Source organism: Neopelma chrysocephalum, unplaced genomic scaffold (genome assembly GCF_003984885.1).
Source record: "Neopelma chrysocephalum unplaced genomic scaffold, ASM398488v2 Primary Assembly neopelma1_97116, whole genome shotgun sequence".
NCBI lineage: Eukaryota > Metazoa > Chordata > Aves > Passeriformes > Pipridae > Neopelma > Neopelma chrysocephalum.
In genome coordinates this window covers 1,979,699-2,004,123 of record NW_020925758.1, presented here as the reverse complement: position 1 = coordinate 2,004,123, position 24,425 = coordinate 1,979,699, and the positions used below count along the sequence as shown (strand labels likewise).

General features: G+C 41.5%; 1 protein-coding gene across 4 annotated transcripts in view; it reads left to right on the top strand.

Annotated features, from left to right (window-relative positions):
• Window positions 1-23,489, top strand: part of ST8SIA5 (ST8 alpha-N-acetyl-neuraminide alpha-2,8-sialyltransferase 5) — a 68,989-nt gene extending 45,500 nt beyond the window's left edge. For all 4 annotated transcript variants that reach the window (XM_027671665.1, XM_027671661.1, XM_027671663.1 and 1 more), the window contains 6 exons: window positions 4,003-4,095; window positions 6,319-6,405; window positions 9,594-9,738; window positions 12,028-12,140; window positions 15,553-15,645; window positions 16,724-23,489. In XM_027671665.1, coding sequence (XP_027527466.1) covers window positions 4,003-4,095; window positions 6,319-6,405; window positions 9,594-9,738; window positions 12,028-12,140; window positions 15,553-15,645; window positions 16,724-17,186 — 994 coding nt within the window. In that variant the 3' untranslated portion in view covers window positions 17,187-23,489. The remainder of the gene's footprint in view (window positions 1-4,002; window positions 4,096-6,318; window positions 6,406-9,593; window positions 9,739-12,027; window positions 12,141-15,552; window positions 15,646-16,723) is intronic.
• The last annotated feature ends 936 nt before the right edge of the window (window positions 23,490-24,425 follow it).

The window sequence follows — 24,425 nt, the reverse complement described above, 5'->3', positions numbered from 1 at the left end:
TGGTGACATCAGCTCTGTTTTATGGATAATAAAACTTGACTGTCATTCGTGTAAAGCTGAAACATAGACCTTTCCCGTAGCAAAAGGAGCAAGTAGTGTCGTCAGGTTTGTCACTTGTCACTAATCAAGAGCATAAATCAAAATAAACTGAACTACACCCTTGCTTCTTAGCTGGAGATCAGACCGAGGAGGATGATGGGGAGGACAGTTTCCATTTGGGCTAATTAAGCTTTCTGACAGGCAAATGCATCTTCCTTCGCAGGGAACTACATGTTTTAGAGTGGGAGTTAATAGGCAGAAGGAGCTCTCAGAGCCCAGGGAGTGGGTGAGAGTGATGCTTCCTGTGGGAAAGCACGGGGGCCTGGTCTCCAAACACTCCCAGCAGGACCAGACCCTGGCAAGAGGAGGAGTTGGGTTTAAAGGGCATCTCTGGGGGTTGAGGGAACCCATGTTCCTTGTGCTAGGGCCTGGTGTTGTGCAAAAGCTGTGTTCCAGGGAAGTACAACATGAAGCACTTCTGTGGGAAGAGGTTGGCCGGTGCTCCAGGGAACTGCCTCTGCTAATTTGCCTCCGTGTCTGTAGCAGGAAGGGAATTGATGTGAAGCAAATGAATAACGTGAACACTCCTGGGAGAGGAACTTTCTTTTTTTTTTTTCTTAGTTTATTGACCAGATGCTGCCTTGAAAAATCCTTAGTGCTGTTGCAGCATCATTAATGATTGCAACCTCACTGCTGCAGCATCAGCAGCACTAAGACTAAGGAGGCTTCAGTGACTGGCTGTCGGCTTCAGTGCGGTTCAGGGCTTATGAAGGACAGCCCAGATGATGATTTTTCGGTGGCTTGGGCACACTGGGTTAGTTTCAGTCGAGCTCACCCTGTGGCCAGCAGCATCTTCTCCCCTCTCAGTGCAGAATGACACGGCCGTCGGTGTCCCCTGCCTTTTCCTCAGGAGGGAGGTGTCCCATCTGCAGTGTGCCATCCAGCTTCTTCCACATATCCTCCCTCTGCACTTCCACGAGGTGCCAAAGGGTGAATTCAATACTCCCAGTGGCTCTGCTGGGGAATCTGGAGCTATGGTGAGAGTTAGAGACTTGCAGGACAGTCCTGTGCTCTCTGAAGACATAGGCTGATGGAATACCTCTACTACAAATGCAGTGCTGCCTCATGGATTGATTTCCCTTCAGATCCAGAAGTGGTTTATTTCTTACCCAATCCTTTCCTCCTTAACCTTCCGCCACTTTGGTAACACATCCTTTCTCATTTCTATTTTGGGTTTGTGGATCGCGTAAACAGGCAACGATCAAAGGGAATGGCTGGGGCACAGGAAATTTCATCTCCATTTCATAAAATGACGTCTTTGACTCCGGTGCCACAGGCTGAAGCCAGCTTTCCCCTGCTGTGGCGTTCCCACGTGACAGCATGTGCTGCTTGACATCTGAGCTGCCGTTCTCCAACTTAGCAGCAGAGCCAGAAGTGCACAGGAGAGATAAAAATACATGTTAATCTAGATTTTTGCTGTTCTTATCTGTCCTGAGGCACATGCAAGGTACTGAAATCCAGTGTTAGGTGACAGGCAAGGGTGAGACTGATAGACATTGCTATCCCCCCTACATCTTAAGAAGCAGCAGTGGTGTGTAACGTGCTGAGTGTTGTGTGGGGGTGTATCCTGCCTCTAACTATTGTGTAGAACATGCACATTTAGGGTCCCAGCCTTGTCTGACTCAAAGAACCAAACTAAAGAATTGATAATGCAAAAGACAGTAAAAAAAAAAAAAGAACATTTCAGAAGGATGAAAAGATTGTCTGTACTGGCAGCCAAAGGGGGATCCTTAAGCCCTGAAAAACTCTGTGACCAGTACGAAGTCCTAGTTTGGGAAAGTTACCTGGAGCACATGCACACAGGGCTTTGGCCTGGTGCAGGCAGGCGAGCTCTTAATCCAAATTCAGTTAAAGCAGCTTTCAAAATGCACAAGTTTCTCAGCTCCATCCCAACAAGACAAGCACTACAGGAGCTGTGCCAGTGCAGTGGATTTCAGCTGCTCCGTAGTAAATGCTCCATGCCCAGGTGAATGATTGAGCTGGAAGGAGAGCCCAAGCCTTTTAGAGAGAGCCCAGGTGAAGATTCATGTTAGATCTCCCTTCGGGAGGCTGAGGAAGTCTTTTCACAGAGTTGTCATGGATTATGGAACACTTTAAATGCATAATTTCCTCTAAAAAACTCATGAATTTTTTTTTTTTGCCTTGAAGACTAGGAAAACACATTTTCAAGTAGCCACATTTTTTAAAGATTGATGAGCTATTGTGTTTTTTTTTTTTTTCTGACGGTAATCAGTTTACTTCTTTATTAGGAATTCATTTTTCTCCTCCTGCTACCTTTTAAATATGGGCTTTCCCTTTTTATTTTCAAGGTTTTTGCCCCTCAATGGATCACAGAAATGGTTGGTTGGGGATTTGGCAAAGCTGAGGTAGGCGAAAACCTCAGGGAGAGGTGAAGGAGACACTTCCTAAGGCAGCATTTGACAGGATAGAAATGTTCCCAGTTACCAGCAGATTGCTTTGGGAGGCTCTTGGACTTTTTCCAGTCACACACTATAGTCCCTTTCTCCTTTCTCTAGGTTTTCTTTTTTCCTTGCTTTATCACATTGATTTCTGGATTAACTTAAAAAGCAAAATTTAGAAGCTGTTTGATTTTAGATGCCTCTGGCCCTTGGAGGCCCTGTTGGAGATGCCTGGACAGTCTCTCTTTTTACAGTTCCCCATGGAGATGTGAGTGCTTAGCACTTCTCCAGAACAGATCGATTTTGAATCCCCGAAAATTCTAATATTAACTGTAAAGGTGAACTACTGAGGAAACTAACATGGCTTTCCTACTCAAGGGTGCAGAACTGAGCACATATGTTTGGGTCAAACACAAATTTTGATGTTATTTTACAATGACACAAATCATTGCATTTCCAGTGGTGGCTTAAATAATGCTCTTCCAAGAACATCGTGTTTTTACTTCCTATTGAAAATTCAAAAGATAGTTTGGACTTACAGACTCATGAATTCCAAGATTTTCAAGGATCCATCAAAAGAGCTTGCTCTAGCCTTGTTCATAATACCTTTTTCTCCTGGTCATCTTCTCTTGTTTCTTAGTTGTCCCCTTAACTGCTGCATGGGTATGTGCAGGCCTTAGGAATTAGGTTTTAATCCAGATGTCTAATGATAAGTGGTGAAACTGATACAGAGCTTGGTTTAAACCCTAAATCTTGTCTGCTCTTTCAATACAGAGTCATTGAATTCCCTGGGCAGCCTGAACTTTGTCTTGCCCCTAAACATGAGTAGCTACCACTGTGCTTTGTTTCCCCTTCACTCCAGTCCAATGTCTAAGGTGGAGAAATCAACCAAAAATGTAAAGATTTATGCTTATATTTTAATGAAGAATAACACTGTTGTTTGTGCCGGGTCTGAGCATTCAAATCTTTTCGTTCTCAAGTTTTTTTTGAGAAGAAAATCCCTGGCTCCTTTCCTCTCCAAAAGTAGCAAAAGACTAAATCCTAATGAAAGGCTCAATTGCCATAGAATAGTCTCCATAGACAGGATACACCATTAGCACTTTGCTTTCCACCCAAGAACAGCACTTATGGTGCTGTTTTTTTCAACTCTTAGCACATTCAGGCACCCAAAAGATGGAAACAGTGTTCCATAAGTGATCAGTTCCAGCTGCCAAGAGCTGACTGCTGGAAAAGGTAGCTGGTCCTTCTTGGTGATCGCAGGAACCACAGGACAGATGAACTCCTGTAGGGGTGGACAAACTGGACATGGGTGACTGTTCCACAATCAGCAATGACATGTGTCCTCTCCTGTGAAGGAATAACCTGGCCATGAGCCAGGCAGTGTAGTCTCAAGTTAGGCAAAAAAAAATCATAAATGACAACATTCAGCAAAGTTTTGTTGATGTGCAAGGCAAGTATTCCAGTCTAAGCCTTATTTATTTTATCTTTTCTTGTTCTTCTTCAGGTACTTTGAGTTTTATGAAGGGCCTTTGGAGTACAACTCTACCAAATGCCTGGAATTACGTCAGGACATCATTGAGGTGAAGGTTTTGTCAATGTAAGTATGAACCAAAGCTTGCTAAAAAGGTTACTTTTCAGGCAGGATATGATAAATTATAACTTACAATTATGTTGTCGAAAGATGCAAGGCTCAGGAGATCCCATCAACAGGGATCTCAGCAGGGATTCCTGAGGTTCTCTTACATGTGCAAGGAGCATTTGAATTTGGCCTGAGGTCCATTTGAAAAAAATGGAGGCTTTTCCCACACATTGAGACGTTTTGGTCAGACTCAGTATTATTGTTTGGAGTTAAATACAGTGTTTATAATACCATATTTCAAGTAATTGTAGAGAAAGAACGGCCAGACTGACTCACAGCAAGTGTCCCTCTAGCTCAAGGGTCTATCACTGACAGTGGCCAGCAGTGAAGGCTAAGAAAGGAAGCAAAAGGTCAGCCCTTCCTGACAATAAATACTGGCATGGGGACTTGTGGAGTGGCAGATGGAGTCCAGACTTCAGGAATCAGAGTGGAGAATCGACTTCTCTATTAATTTACTTAGGTATTTTCTGAGACCATTTGTGTTTTTGACCTCCTCGAGCTGCAGAGAGTTTCACAACTGTATAAACCTCAGCAGAAAGGAAAATGTCACTTGAGAAACAGTAAAAAACCTATAATTTGTGCTTTGTGATCCTATAAGTAGAACAGGAAACGAATTAGTTGAATGAGATGTGTCTGTGAAGCCATAGCAATGGAATTGGAGGGAGAAAAAAAAGAAGTGAGTTTGCCAATGGAACTTACTGGACACAACATTCAGCAGTCAAGGCTTCAGAAAATACAGTTTGTTGCTCCAGGCCTGCATGATTTTGGGCATGTCTCCCTCACTGACTTTGTGCACAGGAAAATGTAGGTTATGTCCTTGCCTTCTGTGTTTGGTGCTGGATGAAGGATACACGAGTAACACACTTCTCACTGCTTGCTGACTTGCAGTGCTTAAAAATAAATGGAAGGGGTGAGAATGTCACACCTCTGCCAATGCTTTGCTGAAGATGGGGAGTTTTGAATTGCCTTTTTCTTTTTTTTTTGCATGCTGGTCAGAGGGTACAGGGAATTGCTCATTTTTCTTCATCTTATCCAACGGCCCAGGGAAGGTAGTGGGCTCCTGCTCAGATGGATTTATCCGTACTTCTACAGTAGATGCCATTTGACACTAAGCTCTTTTACTGTGCTGGGGTCTACTGATGCTCTTGCTTCTAATGTGCTGCATTTCCAGAGTCAGACCTTATGGCAATGGAAGATTTCCAAGTTAATGTGCTCTGGTGGGCTACTGAAACTACAATATGACCTAATTCCTTCCTGTAACTTCCACAGCCTGGGAAATCCTAAGTTCTGCTCACTCTAAATATATAATTATCTTAAAACTCTTTGCTTTATTCAAATATTCAAAGCCCTCAAGCCTGAAGAGAACTAATTAAGACTTACCAATTCAGAAGAAATCCCAGACTTCCAAATTTCTTAGCAAGATTATGCAGTTGCTCCCTTCCTCTAGATATTTGCAAGGCCTTCTTTATCTCTGTTGTCCAAATACAGAAGGGGATGTATGAACTTTAGGGCAGGAGTGGTTGGAATTGGCTATATCACCAAAAAATATGCTATCTTGTATCAGCCTAGTAGAAATAGGAGTCTCATCTTCTAACGTGACTGCAGATATATTGATTAAGAGAAGAAGAGGGAGAGTTCCTTATGTAAAGAGCTTTTCATGTCCTCTTACCATCACAGATGCTTATCCCCACACGTGTGCTCTTGCAGTTCAGAAAATAAGTTTACCTACAGTGCCATGCTGTAGGATCTCATGGGTTAAGTTAACCTCTCCAAAATGCAGCCATAGTTGGCCTAATGTATCCTCTTTTCCAATATCCCCTCCTGGGCCCTTCTGAGAGGTACAATTTCCACCCCCCGAAACCCAGTTGCCAGACCCTCACTGGCTTCCCAGCAGATTTTGGTAAGAGTAGATGCTTCTTGCTCAATTTCGCATTTTTTATCCTGGAGAAATTGAGAAAGCAAACCAGGGAACAGAAATCACTCCCAAACATCAGTACCTGTGTACACGTGGCTAAGAGTGGCTATGTCTGAGCGGAAAAACAAATAAAAATGACACATTTTGTGCCAGCTAGGCTGACTGGTCAAAAGCCAACAGCATGGTGCCCTGCCTGCAGCTGTTTTAGGAAATGAAGCCGTTCTATTAAACTGAATTTTTATTATTCTTTTTATTTTATCTTTTAGGGTGAAACAAACCGAATTGTTCGACAGATGGAAGAGCCTACAGATGTGCAAATGGGAGATGAATGTCACAGAAGCCAATTTATTCAAGTAAGAGTGGTCCACATTAGTGAGATTGAGTAAAATATACTTTAGTTTGAGTTTAGCTTCCTGTAGAGAGATCAAACCTTCATATGGATAAGAAGAGTAACCATTACAACACTAGTTCTTGGAGTACTGTCCTTTTGAATAAATATGGACTTTTTTTCTACTTTTAAAATGTCAACAGCAAGATAAAAGTATGCTTTTCTGTCATGTGGAAGAGTCTTCAAGGAAAGGCAAGGAATTTGGTAGGGGAAAGACTTACAGGTATGATTCAGGCAGAAGTGAGGATGGAGACAAGCCTTAATGGCTGCACCTAATACATCAAATCTAACTCTGTGGTGATCTGGAAGGGTAGAATTATTGATACTGCAAATTTGGCCTACAAAATATTAAAATTAGACTTTTTCTGTGGTGTTTCAGGTATTGTCAGACCTTGTTTATTACTTCCTTTTGTTTTTTTAATTGGCTTCTCAGCTATTACTCACAGGCTACCTACATATTTTTTTCTGACCTCCCAAGACCTCTCAGTTTGTTTCTGTAGTACTCTGTCTTCCTTCCTGTGAGTTTGTCTTTGTCGAAGGTCCCCCATGATCCTCTCAAGATACAGCTTTTGAAACTCGTCTTGTGAGGGAAGTAGTAGAAAGGAGCCAAAACAATTTTTGAATGTTGTATATTGATATATTCAAGTGCCATATTTGAGTAGGTTTAGACAAAACACATTATTTCAGAATAAGTATTGCAGAGACTGGTTAAGTCTGTGAGACACTAGTACAATTCAGAGCTGTTGTTTAGAATAAAGCCACCAACTTTATCCCAAATTCTTTTGCATGATTCCAGGAAATAGCTGTCAGGAGTTAATGAGAGAATGTGAGAATGCATGTGCTGAGTTAGTCACTGACATCTTTAAAAATAACATTGTTAGTCCCAGGCACATAGGAGGTTTTCCAATGTGATCCGTGCTCATAAATTTTTTACGGTTATTTTACTATATTTTTTTCTGGAAATTACTTGGTGTGGGCAATTATCAGAGCCTGTTTCGAAGAGAGGAGCCATTCAAGATTACAGCTCATTATCTTAAAGACAGCCTGAAGTAAGAGAAGTAATGATTGTTCCCAGAGTGCAAGGAGCACACTGAAGTGTGAAGAGGTATGGGACCAGCGCAGAGGTGGGAGCAATGGCAAGGGACTATATAAAGACCATCAGGACAGGAGGAGCATCAAACTGTCTCAGGCTACCAACACCAGCACGTTAAACAAAGAACTCCTCTCCTTCCTGTGCATTGAGAGAAAAAAGAGAATTGATTTTGAGAAGAGAAAAAGAGGAGAGATTGATGTGTCGCCGCGTCAGAAACCCCCACCGGCACCTAGATGTAACCCAGCCCTTGTGAGCTGGTTCCAGGAACACCAATCGTGGTAGTCATGAGAACAAAACAAAACAAAACAAATGTTCAAAGTCTGTTTCCTTTTTGTGCAATGAGACAGAGACTTCTGTGTGTGAGTGTGTGGGGGAACTGCAGCCTCTTAAATCCGGACCAAAGTCTCTGAGTTTGGAGGTTGACTAGTGGGAGGCTGAAAGGTATAACAGCTCTGAGCTGTGGGATTTTGAACTTTGCCAGTTCTGGACCATCTGGTGAGATGGGAAGGATCCAACAGAAGTTAAATGGTAGCTACTTAAGCAGCAAGGAGGGAGGAAGCACAAAAATCACACTAGTGTTTATATCTGAAGACTAGGGAAAGCAATTTCATTGAGTCTCTTCCTCCATCAGACATGAGACATTTACATTAAGCAATGTGGCTCTGGAAAACCAATTGGACGTTATGGAACAACGTCTCTTTCCATTCCTTAATGCAGAACCAATAAAGAGTTTTTTTCACATCCCAAATATCACAACTTAATTTCAATACTTGCTTGTAATTATTTGGTAATTTTGCTGTTAGAGATTATTCACTGACTTATACAGTCTCATTTGCTGCCTTGATCTGATCATCATATTGTGTCATTCCACATGAGTCAAGTACATAATAGTAATTGGACATCACTGAAATGTTTGCATAATTCTGTATTTGCTTTCTGGTGCTTGTAATAAAGCCCATAAAGAAGACTGGGTTATTTTTTCAACTCATAATGAGGCCACACACCCTAGAGGCAAGGTATTTAATCTAGGTTATTTGAGAGCCATTTGGCTTTGTCTTCATGTTTGTGCATTTGCCATGACATGTATTTTTCATTAAAAGTATGAAATGCATTGACTGGGAAATAAACTGTTTCTGGAATAAGAGGGACCTGAAGTCAGGGCTTTCACTTCCACCAGCAATAGAAAAAAAGCATTCAGGGAAAGATGTGAGCTAAGAAATGGAACCCTATTTGGAAAGCTGATTTTCCTATTTAAGTTTCACGAGAAACATGGTAAAGGGCTCAGAGTTGAATGTTTTTTCTCTCATGTCATAATTCCCATTTTTGGGATTTCATACTGTTCTTGTTTGCATCAGAATACCTGCCATTCCGTCACAGGGACACAGAAAATTTTGGCCATTTGTCTGAGATTTTGGAGTCACAGCCATGACCAATTTGCCTGGCACCCACCCACCTCTCAGAGCCACATCATCTTCCTGGTGCACATATGCTGGGCCAAAGGCAAAACCAAAGACCTTTAAAAGCTTTTTTTGCACTCAAAGTGTGCTGTGCCCCACAGTAGTCTGGTAAGTGGGGCAGTGCCTTCAGGTATTTCTGTGTTTAAGTACCTGCCCTGCCAAACATCCACATCCCCAGGTGAACTCTTTAGCCCCTGCATTTCCTGCCCAGTGATGAGAATATAATTTGCAAAGTGTGGAAGACCTCTAAAGCAGAAAGGCCTAATTCTTTAAGGTGGTGTCCCCAGGATACTGGGGGCGGAAGCTCAGCTTTAGGTACTGTAGCAGGATAGAATTTCCACATGTATTTCCCACAGCCTAGGAAAGACAGATGCACGTCTCATTTATTCTCTTTTTTTCCCCACCATAATTTTCTCAATCAAGGAAAATTTTACCAAATCCAAAATTTGCTGCAGGAAAATCCAGCAAAGCACAATCTTACCCCTCCTACAGCTAAAATGTTTCTTTTTGCTGAAAAATCCCTTTTTAGGAGTAAGAGCAATTGCAAATCCTCTATCATACCTTCAGCTCCTTAATCTTATTTCTCTCTTTTTCATTTCACAGGTCTACTCTGTCGAGGTGTTGCAATGCCCCTGCCTTTCTGTTCACCACCCAGAAAAACACTCCCCTGGGAACTAAACTGAAATATGAAGTGGACACTAGTGGAATCTTCCATATCAACCAAGAAATCTTCAAAATGTTTCCAAAGGTGCCTCTGCCCATTTGCAGAATCAACTTCACTATATTTACTGCATTAGACACTATCCTGTAGCCAAGCATTTAGCAGTTGACTGACATTTCTACAAACTTCATTGCTTATACTTTGAAAATGTTTCTTTCTCATACAATATTTTAGCCAACCATCCTAATTTTTTTTAGTGGTCATCTGCAATATATACAATTTCCTGCAGAGTGTTGCTGACCTAGGAGAAAAGTAGCTAATGAAGTGACTTAAGAAAGTTGAATAAAGAGACATTCACTGATCAGAACTTTTCAGAGTACAAAATTCATGTATAATAAATCCACCATTTGGGGTAGACTCACATTTCTTTTTGGCATAGTTATTTTATAATTCATATTTAAAAGCACTGACTATTTTTAAAACTATTTCCATTTGCAGATTATACATGAACAGGCTGCACAATTTTTAAATATATTGTTTAAAAATACAGATAATAAATTATAAATCATAAAATGTAAAAGGATTAGCCAAAACATTTTTAACAAGTAATCCTTGACCTCAGGGCCATTCAAGGTTATAAGCAGTGGGCAATTCCCACTGCACACAGTGACTGATGCACAGGAATGGGCTTGTGTGGCTGCTGATTTATCATGGGCACACCTCACCAATTTACAGTGGGGTATTTGGAGGGGATAAATGAAATCAGAAAAACATTCAGGTTAAGTAATTAGATTTGTGCCATTGAACTTGCCCTTCAGGGTCCAAGCACTTTTAATCCCTTTGCTTTCTGAGCACTGCTAAGAGGTAGAGTAGTGCTGTTACCTAAATGTGCACACGGGGGACTGGGGCTGAAGCAGGGGAAAGGCTTGGATCCAGGAAAGCACTTTGGCATCTGGAGACGTGGAAACAATGGGCACATCTAAGTCCAGGAGTATTATCCTCAAAACCCTGCCTGATTATGCAGATGATTACATGAAAGACTAAACGCCTACACTTCTGCTAGGAGTGTGCTATAGCTGCTCTTGTGTTTATCCAGGTAGGACTGAGGATGCTTTGGAGGCTTTATTACATACCAAAATGCCTTTGGGATTCACAGGGCACCACTTATTTGGCCAAAGCCACCCCACTGCACTAGAGCAGGGCTACAGCATGCCAAATGTAGATGATAAAGGGCTGAAAACACAGAAGCAACACTGGGAAGGCAAGAGCCTTGTGCTGAGCACAGGCACCTGGCTTCTGATTTCCCTTTCAGAGCTGCTGAGGCATTTTGCGTTAAGAGATTGCTGCACAAAGCGCAGACAGCTCTATATTTCCTCTCTGCCAGACAGCTGCTGCTTTTCTCAGACAGGTGTAATTGCATGCCCTTTTGCCTCATGGCTTATGAATGCCGTGGAAAGATCCTGGGAATAATCACCCAGAAATGTCAAGCCGCCACTGCATCCCTCTGTAGTTCGCGGTAATGAAATTATTGATAAAATATGTATGTACCAAAACGAGCACTCTCATGCTTATATAAGCACATCTCTACATATTCATAAGGTGTAGCGAGGCGAGGCTCTGCGTCACAGCCCTCTCACCCTAACAGCCCAGTTTGTTCCCAGGATGTGATTTTTTTCACCCTCTCTGGCTCCAGCAGCAGCTGCACATCTGTGTGTGAGGGCAGAATTTTGCCCAAAGACCACAGAAAGACGAGGGATGCTCCTACACAAGTCCAGAGAAGTGTCTGACCAAAGGCTCTAGTGCTGGTAATACAAGTGTTAATTAGTAACCATTAATACTATTAGTACAATTTGTGGTAGTAAGCACTAAAATTTGGGCTATTTTCTGACAAATGGCTGTAGTGTGCTGTCAGACTTCTTGTGTTTTCCTGGCTGCTCTGGAACCCTGTTTGCAGACTTCTCAAAAGCAGGACACAGAGCCTGAGGAGAGAGAAGTTTGCAGGCAGCTCAGAAAACAATGCCTGGAGTTCACTAATTCATGGTTCATGACCTCATGTGGAAACCAAAAAGGGAAAGCAAGTGCCTGAAAGTACTCCTTCCATTATTCAATTTAGGAAGAAAGCAAGCTATTGTTTCTTTATTTTTTTTTCTTTTTTTCATCTGAGTTAGTGGCCCATGCTATCTTGAATCACACAGCAAACAATCCCATCCGTTCACGCACAGCACGGGAATATTGCACCCCAGAACCAGTGTCAACATCCTACGATCAATGCATCTGCAGCAAGGTGCACCAAAAAAAAAGGGAAAAAAGTAGAAAAGAGACTTGTTGCCTCCGTGTTTTGGGCTTTTTAACTGTTCCCTTGCTGTGCTGTTGCAGGACATGCCGTACCACCGCTCCCAGTTTAAGAGGTGTGCAGTGGTTGGGAATGGAGGAATTCTGAAGAACAGCAGATGTGGACGGGAGATTGACAGTGCAGACTTCGTGTTTCGGTAACCACCGCTGCTCCGTTTTACTTTTTTCCTTTTCTTGCCTGTTCTAATGACAAACAAAGCAATTCAAAGCTATTCCTTCTCACGTGGAAACAGGGGATTTGCTAAATTGGCTGTATCAAGCCTGCTTCTGGCACAAAAGGCCGTGTTTCAAAAAAAAAACCCCAACAAAACAGCTCACCGTACTTATTTAAAAATTATGCTTTGAGGAATTATTTCTCCCTAACTCCATGGGGTTAATCATTGACTTGTTGAGAAAGTCTGATGTCCTCTTTCAGGATGGCCCCTGTCACTCAGGCCATGGATTTATCTTTCCATGGACATTAGCCTATGAGCAGCGTCCCGTGAACCTGGCCGTGATCTACTGGGGCAGATCTGAGACAGAGGCACAGCCTCTATTGCTTGGCCAGATGTTAATAGCTAGCAGCTCACGTGCCTCAGAAGTGTGTTTCTGAACTGGTGCAGAGCACAGGTGCTGGATATCAGGGGTTATCAACAACAGTAATCAATAATCAATCCAGGGTGTGCAGAGACACTGGAATAACTTCGAAGGTTGAGTGTCTTCCTACTGTGTTCCCCTCTATATGTGGAGTCATCCAGGTTTTGCATAAACTGGGATGTCCCACAGCTGCTGGCCATGGATAACGGAGCCTAGCAGCAATTTTATAATCCTTAATATATATGAGAAAGATTTTTAATTTTTTTTTATTATTATTATTCATATGCATGACTAATCCCTCTCTAAATCCTGTTAAGCTCTTTGGCTGGGTCATGGCATATGACCGCTAGCTCACAGATTCACGACCTGTTCTGGAGAGAAGAACAATCTTTTTATTTCTGTTGGCCTATTTTCTGATCTTGGGTGTGTTGTTGTCAGTTTGGAATAATTGTGTACAAAACAATTAATTTCTTCAACTTCATACCACCAAAAGTTAGGTCAGATTTTGGCTCATTGCAGTCTTAATTTAATTTGACATCATATTAGTTACAAAATTTTGCAGGTCCTACTTTCAGTATCCATTGTTTTCAGACCCTTTTGTTTGCCTCATTCCAACTCTAGAGAAAATTATTGTCTTAGTTTTTGATGAAAAAAAAAAGAGGCTGTGGAACAGTTCAAGCTTCACATAATTTGCTTCTTAAAAGCCTGGTGTACCCCATACACGTTAAATAGTTATTGTAGGTTCCCTGTTGTTGTGTTGGATCACAGCTATCAGTATATCAGAAAGGAGCAGCGCATGTCACACATGGAGACAAGTTTTTAAGCTGAGGCAGAAAAATGGGCATCAAAAAAATCTCATAATTTACGTTTAAGCACTTCTAGTGAAAGTCCCTTTTTTTACCACTGTTACTCTTCCTTGAACTGTACCGAAAGTGATTAAAAAAAAAGAGCAGATGATTACAGAACTTAGAAATTGGGTTGTATTTGTTAATAGTAATTAATTAAATAGGGGTTTAGGTAGAACTGAAATATTAATAAATACATCACTACTACTGCAAAAGAAACCCCTGGTTCACTATCTATTTTCAAAATATGTGGATTATGCACAAAGATGTGACAGTGTTTTAAAACTCAAGGTCTGCTGACATCATTTTTAAAGTAAAGGGTTGGGTCTGGACACATCTGCTTTCCAGGCATCAGTCCACCAAACTATCAGGAGTCATCATCTTGATCACCAATGAAATAATTCTTTAAAATATTTCACAAGGAGCATGACTAACATCCAGCAATACCTTCAGGACACCTGGGGGAATCTTTTCTTGTCAGGAAGCTTGTGGCCAGCAGGATGCAACCCAGATTGTTCTGTGAAGTGAATTCTGAAAGCAGCTAATTGTAGTACAATAGAATATATAAAATACACACAAGAATTGCAGTTACTAGTAGTTATTGTCTATCTCCATCTACTGGCCAGAGCAGAGCTCTGTGAGGAAACACTGGGTGCATTTAGAGATGCTGTCTTTGTAGGGGTGAATTTTTGGAGTGTTATCAAAAAAAATACAGTTTATGCAGATTTTATCGTTTTTATAAGGAATTACCACTTCCAAAAAATTCAGTCATTCCTAGCCCTGGTGGGAGTTTACTGTTTAAAAGTATTGAAGCTGATTATTTGAAAACCTTTTTTCGAATGGTTACAGTGCCCAGTGCTAGGTGGAACTGGGGATGCTGGAGGACTTCAGAAGAATGTTGCATGACCTAGCAGAGAAAAGTGCTGGAAATAGCACTACCTCTGAGAAAGATAGCTAAAAAAAAATTCTCTGACCCGATAAAGAGGGAGTCTCTGGAAGGCAGATGTGAACCTCTTGAGTCTCAGAAGGATTCTGAAGGATTTTTGTGCTCGCCTTCTCCCTTAGACTGAGAAATCATCCTGACAGCTGAACTGTGGTAATGCGAAAACACTAAGCATCTCTTACCCTAAATACCTTCACAATTTTCTCCTGTTCAGCCATGATCTTCAGAAATATGGAGAACTTTGTGAATCGAGCACTATTTTTGAGATGCAGGGATCTTTACCGCGATGGCTTTTATTGAGGCCTGTAGCTCACTTAAAGTTTTCAAAATGTCAGTAAAGTACCTTACACTAGCTTAAACTGGGTGTAAAACTACTTGTCAGGCCACATGTGTTGTCTCTGAAGCTTTTTTTTTCAGCTTTGTTTCCTGTGGAAGTCAAGCCTGTGTGATAGTTTGTGTGTGTGTGTTTCAGTAACTTCAGCATCTCTTGAGGGATGCTCTAAATTTTGTGATATGGTGATCTAGGACAAGGCCAAGGTGAAAGGAGGCTGGGCAAAATCGAGGTTTGCAAATCTTCACAAGTTTGCTCCTGACAGGTTTGATGTCCCGTGGTGAACCTGTACAGTCAGAATTCCTGCTATTGCACTTCGCTGGGAAATGCTTATAAATGGAAAAGGAAGGGAAGCAGGTACTTTTGGATTAATTAGGACTGGATTGATTTGTCTCTTGTGGAGCATTTCCCCTAAATCCTCTTAGGTATAAACCAAAGCATGTTAAAGGCGATGTTATAGATATAGTTTATTAATTATTGAAAACAGCTATTGCTGAGCAAGCCTTTGATTTTACTGGATGATTGGCCTTGGGGCTTCAACCCATTTCTCATCCTAAAATGCTAGAGTAAATAGGTAAACTGCTATTAAGGAAGCAAAATGAGCATTGGCTGCATCTGCAAAAAGGGATCATCTTTCACAGGCTGGCGGAAGAGAAGAGGTCTTCATACAGCCCTCAAGAACTTGTTACTTTACTGCACAGTTTGGGCATCAACAGGTTCTGATACAATTTTAAATTCTCAGTCTGCTCCTGGATTTGCTGTTTGGCAGAAATGCTGAAATCAATTCTGTTTTCTAGTCCTGAAAAGGTTCAAGGAATTTTTTTAACTGTCTTACTGATTTCTTTTCTTTATAGATGCAATTTGCCTCCTATATCTGAGAAATACTTCATGGATGTTGGGGTAAAGACGGATGTCGTGACTGTCAATCCCAGTATAATCACTGAGAGGTTGTTTCTGCTTTTTGTATTTTCATCTCTTTTGCTTTTCCGAAATCTGCCTTTCACTTAGTTTTAACTGTTACAGAGAACTTTTTCCCCAAATATTACTTTAAACTGACACTATGAATCATACATTAAATTCTGCATGTAATTTATTCAGTATATGGAATAAGTAACAACTTGTAAAAACGTGTTAAACACTTAAATCTGCACTTTGATGATAGAAAAGGAAAGGTCATGAGCTAAAATTAAAACAACAGAGGCATCCTTTCCCTGGAGGTCTTATGCCATGCTTGCAAGACCCAGGCAAACATCTTAGAAACATTCAGGGTGGAAACAACTAAATTATAGAATCCTAAATTAAATTTAGCAACTTAAATTATAGAATCAGAGTTGTTAAGGCTGGAAAAGACTTTAAAGATCATCAAGTAAATAAAGTAACAGACATTGTCATACATTTTAAATAAACACCAGTTAAACTTTGTGGCCAGGATTGACTGGGTGATTTCAATTTAAAATTTGTTAATAACCTATTTGTTACCTGTTGTTGCAACCTTGCTGACAGGTTTGGGGCCATGGGGCTAATTACTGCTTTCCTTTCTTATGGGGGAATGAGTTTATTCTCTCAAGCAACAAAAAATCAGTTTTTTGATTTTGGATTTCTTTTAAATGTTAAAGTTAGACATTTTAGACATTTGCTAGCTTTGGTGTTTGCTAGCTTTGGTGTTTCTATACAGCTCTGCACTGCATAGTGCACCATCCAGCTGTTCCACACCTTGGAAAAATGACGCATGTCTAACAATAAAATGAGAAGCGAGACATGATCAGAAATGTCTACAAGGTTTTCCTGCTGTTTAGTGAATTTATAGCCGAAAGAGGGCACAGGATGAACTTTTTCATCCCCCGAATTTTCGCCCTACGTTTCACACCGGTGCCGCAGATACAGGTCTAAAAAAATTCCCCTTGACAGCCGAAACACGACTTCAATTACCTCTGCATCAGAAACACCGTAGCAAAAGCCTATTGGAGGTTGGGTTTTGTGCTGGTTGCTGACTGACCATCCCTCACACCCTCTCCCTCCCTCTAGATTCCACAAGCTGGAGAAGTGGAGGAAGCCCTTCTACGACGTGCTGCAGGTGTACGAGAACGCGTCCGTGCTGCTGCCGGCCTTCTACAACACCCGCAACACGGACGTGTCCATCCGGGTCAAATACGTCCTGGACGACTTCGAGTCCCAGCAGGCTGTTTATTACTTCCACCCCCAGTATCTCATCAACGTCTCGCGCTACTGGCTCGGCCAAGGGGTGCGGGCCAAGCGGGTCAGCACCGGGCTGATCCTGGTGACTGCCGCCCTGGAGCTCTGCGAAGAGGTCCACCTCTTCGGCTTCTGGGCCTTCCCCATGAACCCCTCAGGGATTTTTATAACTCACCACTACTATGACAACGTGAAGCCCCGACCCGGCTTTCACGCCATGCCCTCAGAAATATTCAATTTCCTCCACATGCACAGCAAGGGGATCCTGCGGGTCCACACGGGGACCTGCAGTTGACAGGGACACTGGGAAGGTGTGACGGGAACTCGATGCCTGTGTATGGTGTAGGAGGTTTTATTACACAATGGAGATTATGCAATAATTGTTTGATATAAATTTCCTCAAGGCATTGCATCCCATAGGATCTAGGATACCAGCATCTTTCCTGCAAGCAGAGTTGGGTCCGTAACAGTGTAGGAGGAGAAAAACTCCTGCGCCCCAGGGTACACACTGCCCTGGAAAGCAAGTCAGATAAGAAGCACATTTCCAATAGATTTAGGGATAAACAGAGCACATTAATATATTTATCATTTCACTATCAAGAAAAGCACCAAACTTTTGAGGAAAATCAGTGGTGGAGAATTTCAGAGTAGACTGTATGACTTTACATAGGTTTCTGAATCGAGTACCTTGGGGCATTGCCAGGTTTTATTGAGAGCACTGCTCTCTGGCATTTAGGTTTTTGAAAATACTCTTTAGCAGTATAGCTTAATGGGGATATATAACTTAAGATCTTTGTTATGTATTGTCACAAAGTGTTGTTCAAAAATAGCAAATAGATGTATTAGGAATAAACAAAATCACTTTATGAATTTTTTCAGCCAGGATAGAACAGAATGTTAAACTCCCATTCACAGCAACAGGTAATCGTGTGAATCATGTTGTGATACTGTTTTAGAGTTCCTTTCTTCTTCCTTCTTGTGTCATACATTTCTGTTCTTCTATGCTTGATCGTGTTTTCTTTCTCCTTGTCTATGATGCTTTCCTTATAGTTATCCCGTGGGCAGTGTGTGTACTTCCTCCTGTAGAGACCATCTCAGCTTCAGATTGGAGTCCTTGTTGAGGAAACATGCTCCTTCACACTCCTGCAAGGTTTTCTCAGGCTGAATAGCAAGGAGATATATTTTACAAGTCGATTTTTTGGTTAAAGTATCACAGCATATGATAGAAAAAAACCCATTTCCTCATTGATTTTTATTAAAGACTTTGTAAGAGTATCTGAATGTTGAGTCACTGGGCAGGTCGAGTTAACATTTTCAGGTATCTGTAATAAGTAATGTCAGGAAATGAAGTTAAAATACAGAGGAGATATTTTGTGGCTTAGATTATGATGCTTATTTTAAAATTATGCATCTCAAGATGTCAAATGTCTTAACATGGCATTTATATATGTTGAGAATGTTACTAGGATAGTAAAAGGGCTGGTGTATTCTTTAAATGTTGTCAGTGTAACTCTGTCACTTACGCCAAGCTTAATTTTTCTGCTGCAGTTGAACTGGCAAAATCCTGATGCAGAAAAGGTGCTACAGGTTGCTGAAGTTTATTTTGCTGTAGTAGGCTGCAGGTTTATGCCCTTTCCTACTGGTGTGACTGCACACACAGGAAGGTGAGGTTTGCTGCTTCAGATGTGTTGGCACAGTTAAACAAACAGAGTTTCCCTGTCTTAGTTCTTAGTCTGAAGCACTTGGGCTGTTGTCCAGTGCCTTGTCTTGTCTGACGTAGATTGCAAGATATATGATCAAGGATTTGAAGTTTAGAGTTCTATATGAGGGATACTTTATTTTTCTTGTCGTTGTTTTGGTGTGGGGGGGAGAGGGTTTAAATCCAAATCTGGACTTGGACATTGTAATGTATGAATGCACAAAGCTTCTTTTAAAAGCACCTGTGCCGTGCTTAGAGTTGTGAAACTTGCTCACACTGCAGATAAAATGATCACAAAAGAAGTGAAAGCTGATGGTCACGATTTCATAAGTCCCTACTGGTCAGCAGTGACCTGGATGGTACGTGAGGGTGTATTTACTTAACTTTACACTACACTCCAGAGGTCTGATCACCTTAAAAGTAACGCATATCCTTGCAAAAGGTGTCAGAACTCACTTGAGAAACACCAGCCAGGGGCGGGTGAAGGACCAGTGCTTAAGCTTTATATATTTGTGTTGTTGTGGTTTCGATCTTAGAGTCACACTGTGTGTTAGTGAACACCCCCTGTATGGTCCTACCTGTGAAGTAGGCAGTGCACTAATGAACCTGTGGGTGAAACGGTTTCCTTGGTTTCGTATGCAAAAGAGATCATTGTCTTCGCTGTGTTTCGTGAATTTGTGTGCAAAGGGCTTTGACAATGAAGTGCTGTAATGAAAGTGCTATTTAGAGAGCAATGACACCCTGCGGGTTGGCCGTCTTGCTGTGCATTAAAGCTTTATGGCAACAGCAATGACACTGAAGCTGGCACCTAGAGCCCTTACTCCTTATCCTGCCTGAGTTTGGGACTGGTAGTGACTTCAGGATTGCTTTGCTGCTGCTGCTCTGCTAAGGTTACCTTCTCTAGTAAGGGATTTTTTTCTTTACTATGGTGATCGAAGCGAACAAAATAAACGGAAAGGAGTCTGATACGTTGCAAAAGATACTTCAAAAAAGATGGGAAAGCACTTGAGAAGCACCCATGTGTTGACAGAAACGGTGCAAATCCCTCTTTTTGGTTGCATAAATCCTTTTGGACAGACAAAAGGATAAGCAAAACTTGTATTTACAGTTCATCTGTAATTACAGGGTCACAGACATTTCCTTTCCTTTGTTTGCTTCATACAAATGAGCAATGTAAATTCACTGTAATAAGTGCAGTTTTACTGTGTTTAGATTTTGATTGCTTATAAATCTATAGCTACTATATTTTTTTAATGATTTTAAAAAGTGTGTGCAGGATACTCGCACGTACGCACCAAAGGCCCAATCTTGCCACATTTATCTGAAAAGAGCTCCCACTCAGATGAGTGGGTATTTTATTTGTCTAGGGACTGTAGAAACAGGCCTGGACAGGTCTGTGAAGGTGTACATAGGTGTACAGTTAGATATAAGGAGTGATTGACAAGCCAGTGAGATAATTAAAGAAATATATATAAAATAGTCCTTGAGATGAAATGCATGTTGCAACATGTTCACTTTCTGATTCATTTTTCATTTTGCTAAAAAAAGTGATTGCAAAACTATGGCATTTGTCAGAAATGCCATATGCAGAAGGGCTTTTGCAGAAAGAAGGACCCTCCTTGTTTTCTGCCATCATTCTTTTGTGTGCTGAGCATAAGAAAATACTCTTTGACATCAGTGATTTGTCTGAGTTTGAGGACATTTTGTTTTCCCTTCTCCCATGTGGTCAAAGCTCCAAATGTCCAACGTTAACCTTTGAACAAGGGGATAGCTGAGTGATAAGAAGTGACTGTCAGGTGTGTCTGCTGCAAGTGAATGACACGCACAGCATGTCACAGCTTTCCCACAGAAAAGGCTTCAGGTCCCAGAGAAATCCCCCATACAAAAGTCTGATCTGTCCAGGAAGAAAGTCTGTCAGCTGTCTGCTACCACATCCTGAGCTCAGGCTGTAATCCCAGCTCTGTTGACGAGGGTATGAAATCTGAGACAGGGAGGGAGGAAATATGATAGTTTAATCCCCAGCTCCTCATACCATTTAGAAGAATCTCATAAGAAGTTCTTGAGATTTGCACACACTGGCAATACAAATCCAGTTGGAAAAACACAGCTAGGATTGCTTTGACTTTATTGTCAGGTCAACAGAGGAAGCTTATGAATCTGCCAGTGCTTTCATCAAAGGGAAGGAAGTATTTAGTCAGAACAGTTTAGCTGATTGCTTCTGATTTATGAAATCCAGCTTTGCTGTTGGACAGAATGGATTCAATGGTGATAGGGGCCATTATAATATTTTAGCATATTTTCTGTGATTGCAGCAGGGTTGTCAAAGACAGCTCATGAATTGCAAAGGGAGAGCCACGCCATGGCAGCTCCTCCTGCTGGGATCTTGGGGAGGAGAGACACCATGGGGAGTAGGTCCGTGGTCAGCGGGAAAAGCGAGGTGAAGGGAATATAGGAGATTGCAAGCACAACTCTGGTCCAGGGCCTTTAGTGCTCTGAATAACATAGAATGTGGAATACCACGGCGGAGATGATAGATGAAGCATCACAGCTTGCAGCAATCAGGGGTAGCTTCTCCAGTCTCCCAAAAATCTGCTCCCATGCAGGCTTGACTGATGATAAATTAAAGGTGATGTTCACCCAAGATGGTCAGATGTAGGAAACGGAAGGAAATCAGCTCTAAGAATAGTCCACTCTGTGGGGGCTTGGTGAATCAGTAAAAATGTTGCTCAGACCTTGAAGGCAAAAACACTGGTAGTGACGCAGCTGCGTGGGTGGACTGCCCGTGCTCAGCTCTCCCTGGCAGCAAGGACCAATCTCTGGTTTCGTGTGTGAGGGAAACTGAGGTGGATAAACACTGAGATGTGGCACGGTGGGGAATCTGTCCTTCTTGATCCTCTGAGGACTGTCCACTTGTCCACTTGGGTGGTGAACGTGGAGAGCTCTGAAATGGGCATTTGAGTGTGCTTTCACGAGAACGTGAAGAAGTAAAGAGTGAAATTCCGCAATCCCCGAAGGGCCAAACTCCCTGGGAAATTCTGGAGTGAGCTGAGGTTCTGGGAATAAAGAGGTCAGTATTTATGCATAGGGCCCTTTCTGAAATCCAGCAAAGTGTGTGGAAATTTTGGTGTACTCCAGAAACAGGCCCTAATCACGGGCAGGAAGAGCAGCCTCTTGTTTCTTACTCACTTGAGTTCAGATACATTTTTTTTAATGTACTTTAGATGTGGTGCAGTAGCAATGCCATGTTTTTAATGTGCATAAAGAACAAGCTCATCTGGAAGCAGAAGCGTTGTGGCTGTCACTCTCCCTTCCAGATTTCATCAAGTCATCTTTTCAAGCTCATCTATGCAAAGCACTTCATCATGGTAGTGTAAATTGCTGTATGAAATAACACATGGGCCCTCTGTACATACCCGACTGTATGTATGAGAGTCACAGGCCTCAAGAAAATAGGGGTTTTTTCTGCTTGCTTTAAAATACCAGCATGGAATTCATCGGTGATATGAATGTGTTCAAGGCAGGATGCAGCCTGTTCCCTTTGAAGCCAGCACAACATTTGGATTTGGCTTCAGCAGAAAGAGAAATCAGGTCTGCAATGTTTGTAGGTCAAGCCAGTAACCTGCTTCTCCCCAAAAACCCTCAAAGACTATTATCATTTTATGTCTTATTATCATCCTGTCTAATGTGGGTGAGGCTGCTGGGCATCCCTGTGTTGTCCACGTGGTATTCAAAACAAACAAAAAAAAATTGTATTCAATTGAAAATTTTACTAAAGTGCTCTTTTTTTTTAAATGAACTTAAGGGAAATCCAAATGTACGCCAGGGGTTAGAGTGAGGGAGCCTGGATCCCAGGGTGTCAGCACCTCCAATGCTCCCCAAAGCCCTGAGCATCCAACAAACATGAGAAATGAGGGATTGGGACACAGTGGAAAGCTTAAAGAAAGACAAATCTGCCTCAGCACTTCAAGGATTGAAAGATGTAAATACGCCTGACTTTCTATTTAGAAGCCATAAATGTTCTCAGTGTTTGATCTTTGGGTAAGTTGATGTATGTTTTTAACTGTACTAATCACTGTAAAATGTGTTAGCATGTAAAGCAGTGACAAATTAAGCCAGAAAAATCAGATACTGTGTTGGCTGGTTGTCTGTTCTACCTGAAACTGTCTGATGGACCAAGACACAGACGTATCTCCAGTGCTCCAAGCAGCTTGCAAAGACTCTGGTTATTCCCTGTTTTAGCATTGTGGAACAAGCAGAATTGAGTTAATCCCTATTTGTTAACCTTGTGTTGGCCAAGTGATACACACCTATGTGTGCATTAGAGCCTGTCCCCTTAAAGACAAGGAAAACTGACCGTCCCTGCTCTGTCTGGGACAGGACGTGATGATTTTGGCTCCATTTCTTGGCCCTCCTTGTTGTCATCTACGAGGTCCCTGGCCAAACCTCTGCATTTGGCCCATGTAAATCATATTGAACAGCTGCTGCCTGCTGAATACGCCCCTGGTTTTCACCTGGTGGAAAACAAATCCTTAGTTCAGGAATACTGGAGTAAAACTTTGTGTCTTGGTGCTGGGGGAGCTTGGGTTATGGCAAAAACAAAGTTGTTTCATGTTTCTTATTTCTATAAGGTGGTGACAGTGAGGGTGGAGAAATCCAGGCAGTCATGTTGGTTTCATGCTGATGTTAATCCATGGACTCACCTTTCTGTTGTCAAGCCTACACCCTGTAACTTTTGCTTATTATTGTTTCTGTGGCTGTACTATGGTTGTAATAGAAAGCCTATCAATTGCTGTAAGCCATAACTAGAACAGTAATCAGGGTATTTTTGTTTTTTGGTCTGTGTCACTGTGTTTGAAAGATGATTTAATTCTATTGAATAAACAAACCACTCTAACAGTTTCCTGTGAAAGGAAATCTTCTGGCCGCTTGTTGTGCCTTCAATTTAATTTTGTATTTTCTGCTGTTCCCTGTCTCTGAACAGGGAGGGAGTTGGAAGCTCAGCCGATAGAAATGGGTTCATAAAACTAGATAATACCACTGTGGAATTATATGGTGATATAGCATCATTTAGAAATATGTAAAAGTATATTTAGGGTTTTAAAGTGAAACAAATTGAAAATTTGGTATTTTGATCACAGAACATTCAGTGCATATTCTGGATTGTTGCCTATAGAATATCTGGGCACAGTAAGGTAATTTTTTACTGACAGTAGCAATCTGTGCAGAGACAACCTTTGAAAAGCTTCTCCACTCCCAGAGATTTGCCTACTTATGCCTTCCTAACAGCTCTGTCCCTTACAGTCCCCATCCTTCATATAAAATCATATTCCTTGGATCTGTCTTATTCAGGCTCAGTCTTACAAACTTACATTTCCATCAATATTCTAAGAGAATTAAAACATCAATGTAAAAATATTTGTGGCAATACAGAACAGCAGATGAAACAACCATCTATTTTTTTAAATTGGGTATTTTCCCAATTGGCATTCTATTGTTCCTAGATTATAAGCTGAAATAGGAGTAGGTAATAGAGACAATACAATCTGGATATTAGTGCTGGTATAAGGAAAATGTAGATGACTTTAAAGATGCAGAGCTATGGTGAATGCTAGAGGAATCAGTTCTCATTCCTGCTGACATTAAAACTGATGGATGTACTTCCTTCCCCCAGCTGCTTGTGATTATTGTTAGTGATTATTCAATCAAGGAAAGGAAACATGTGGAGAGGGAAAAATGAATAGACAAATTGACACTGGATGATATAATTTCTGTCTATCACATCGCAAATTGCTCGGCTAAGCAAGCAATCAGAGAATGGTTCATTTCCTAAAGCCT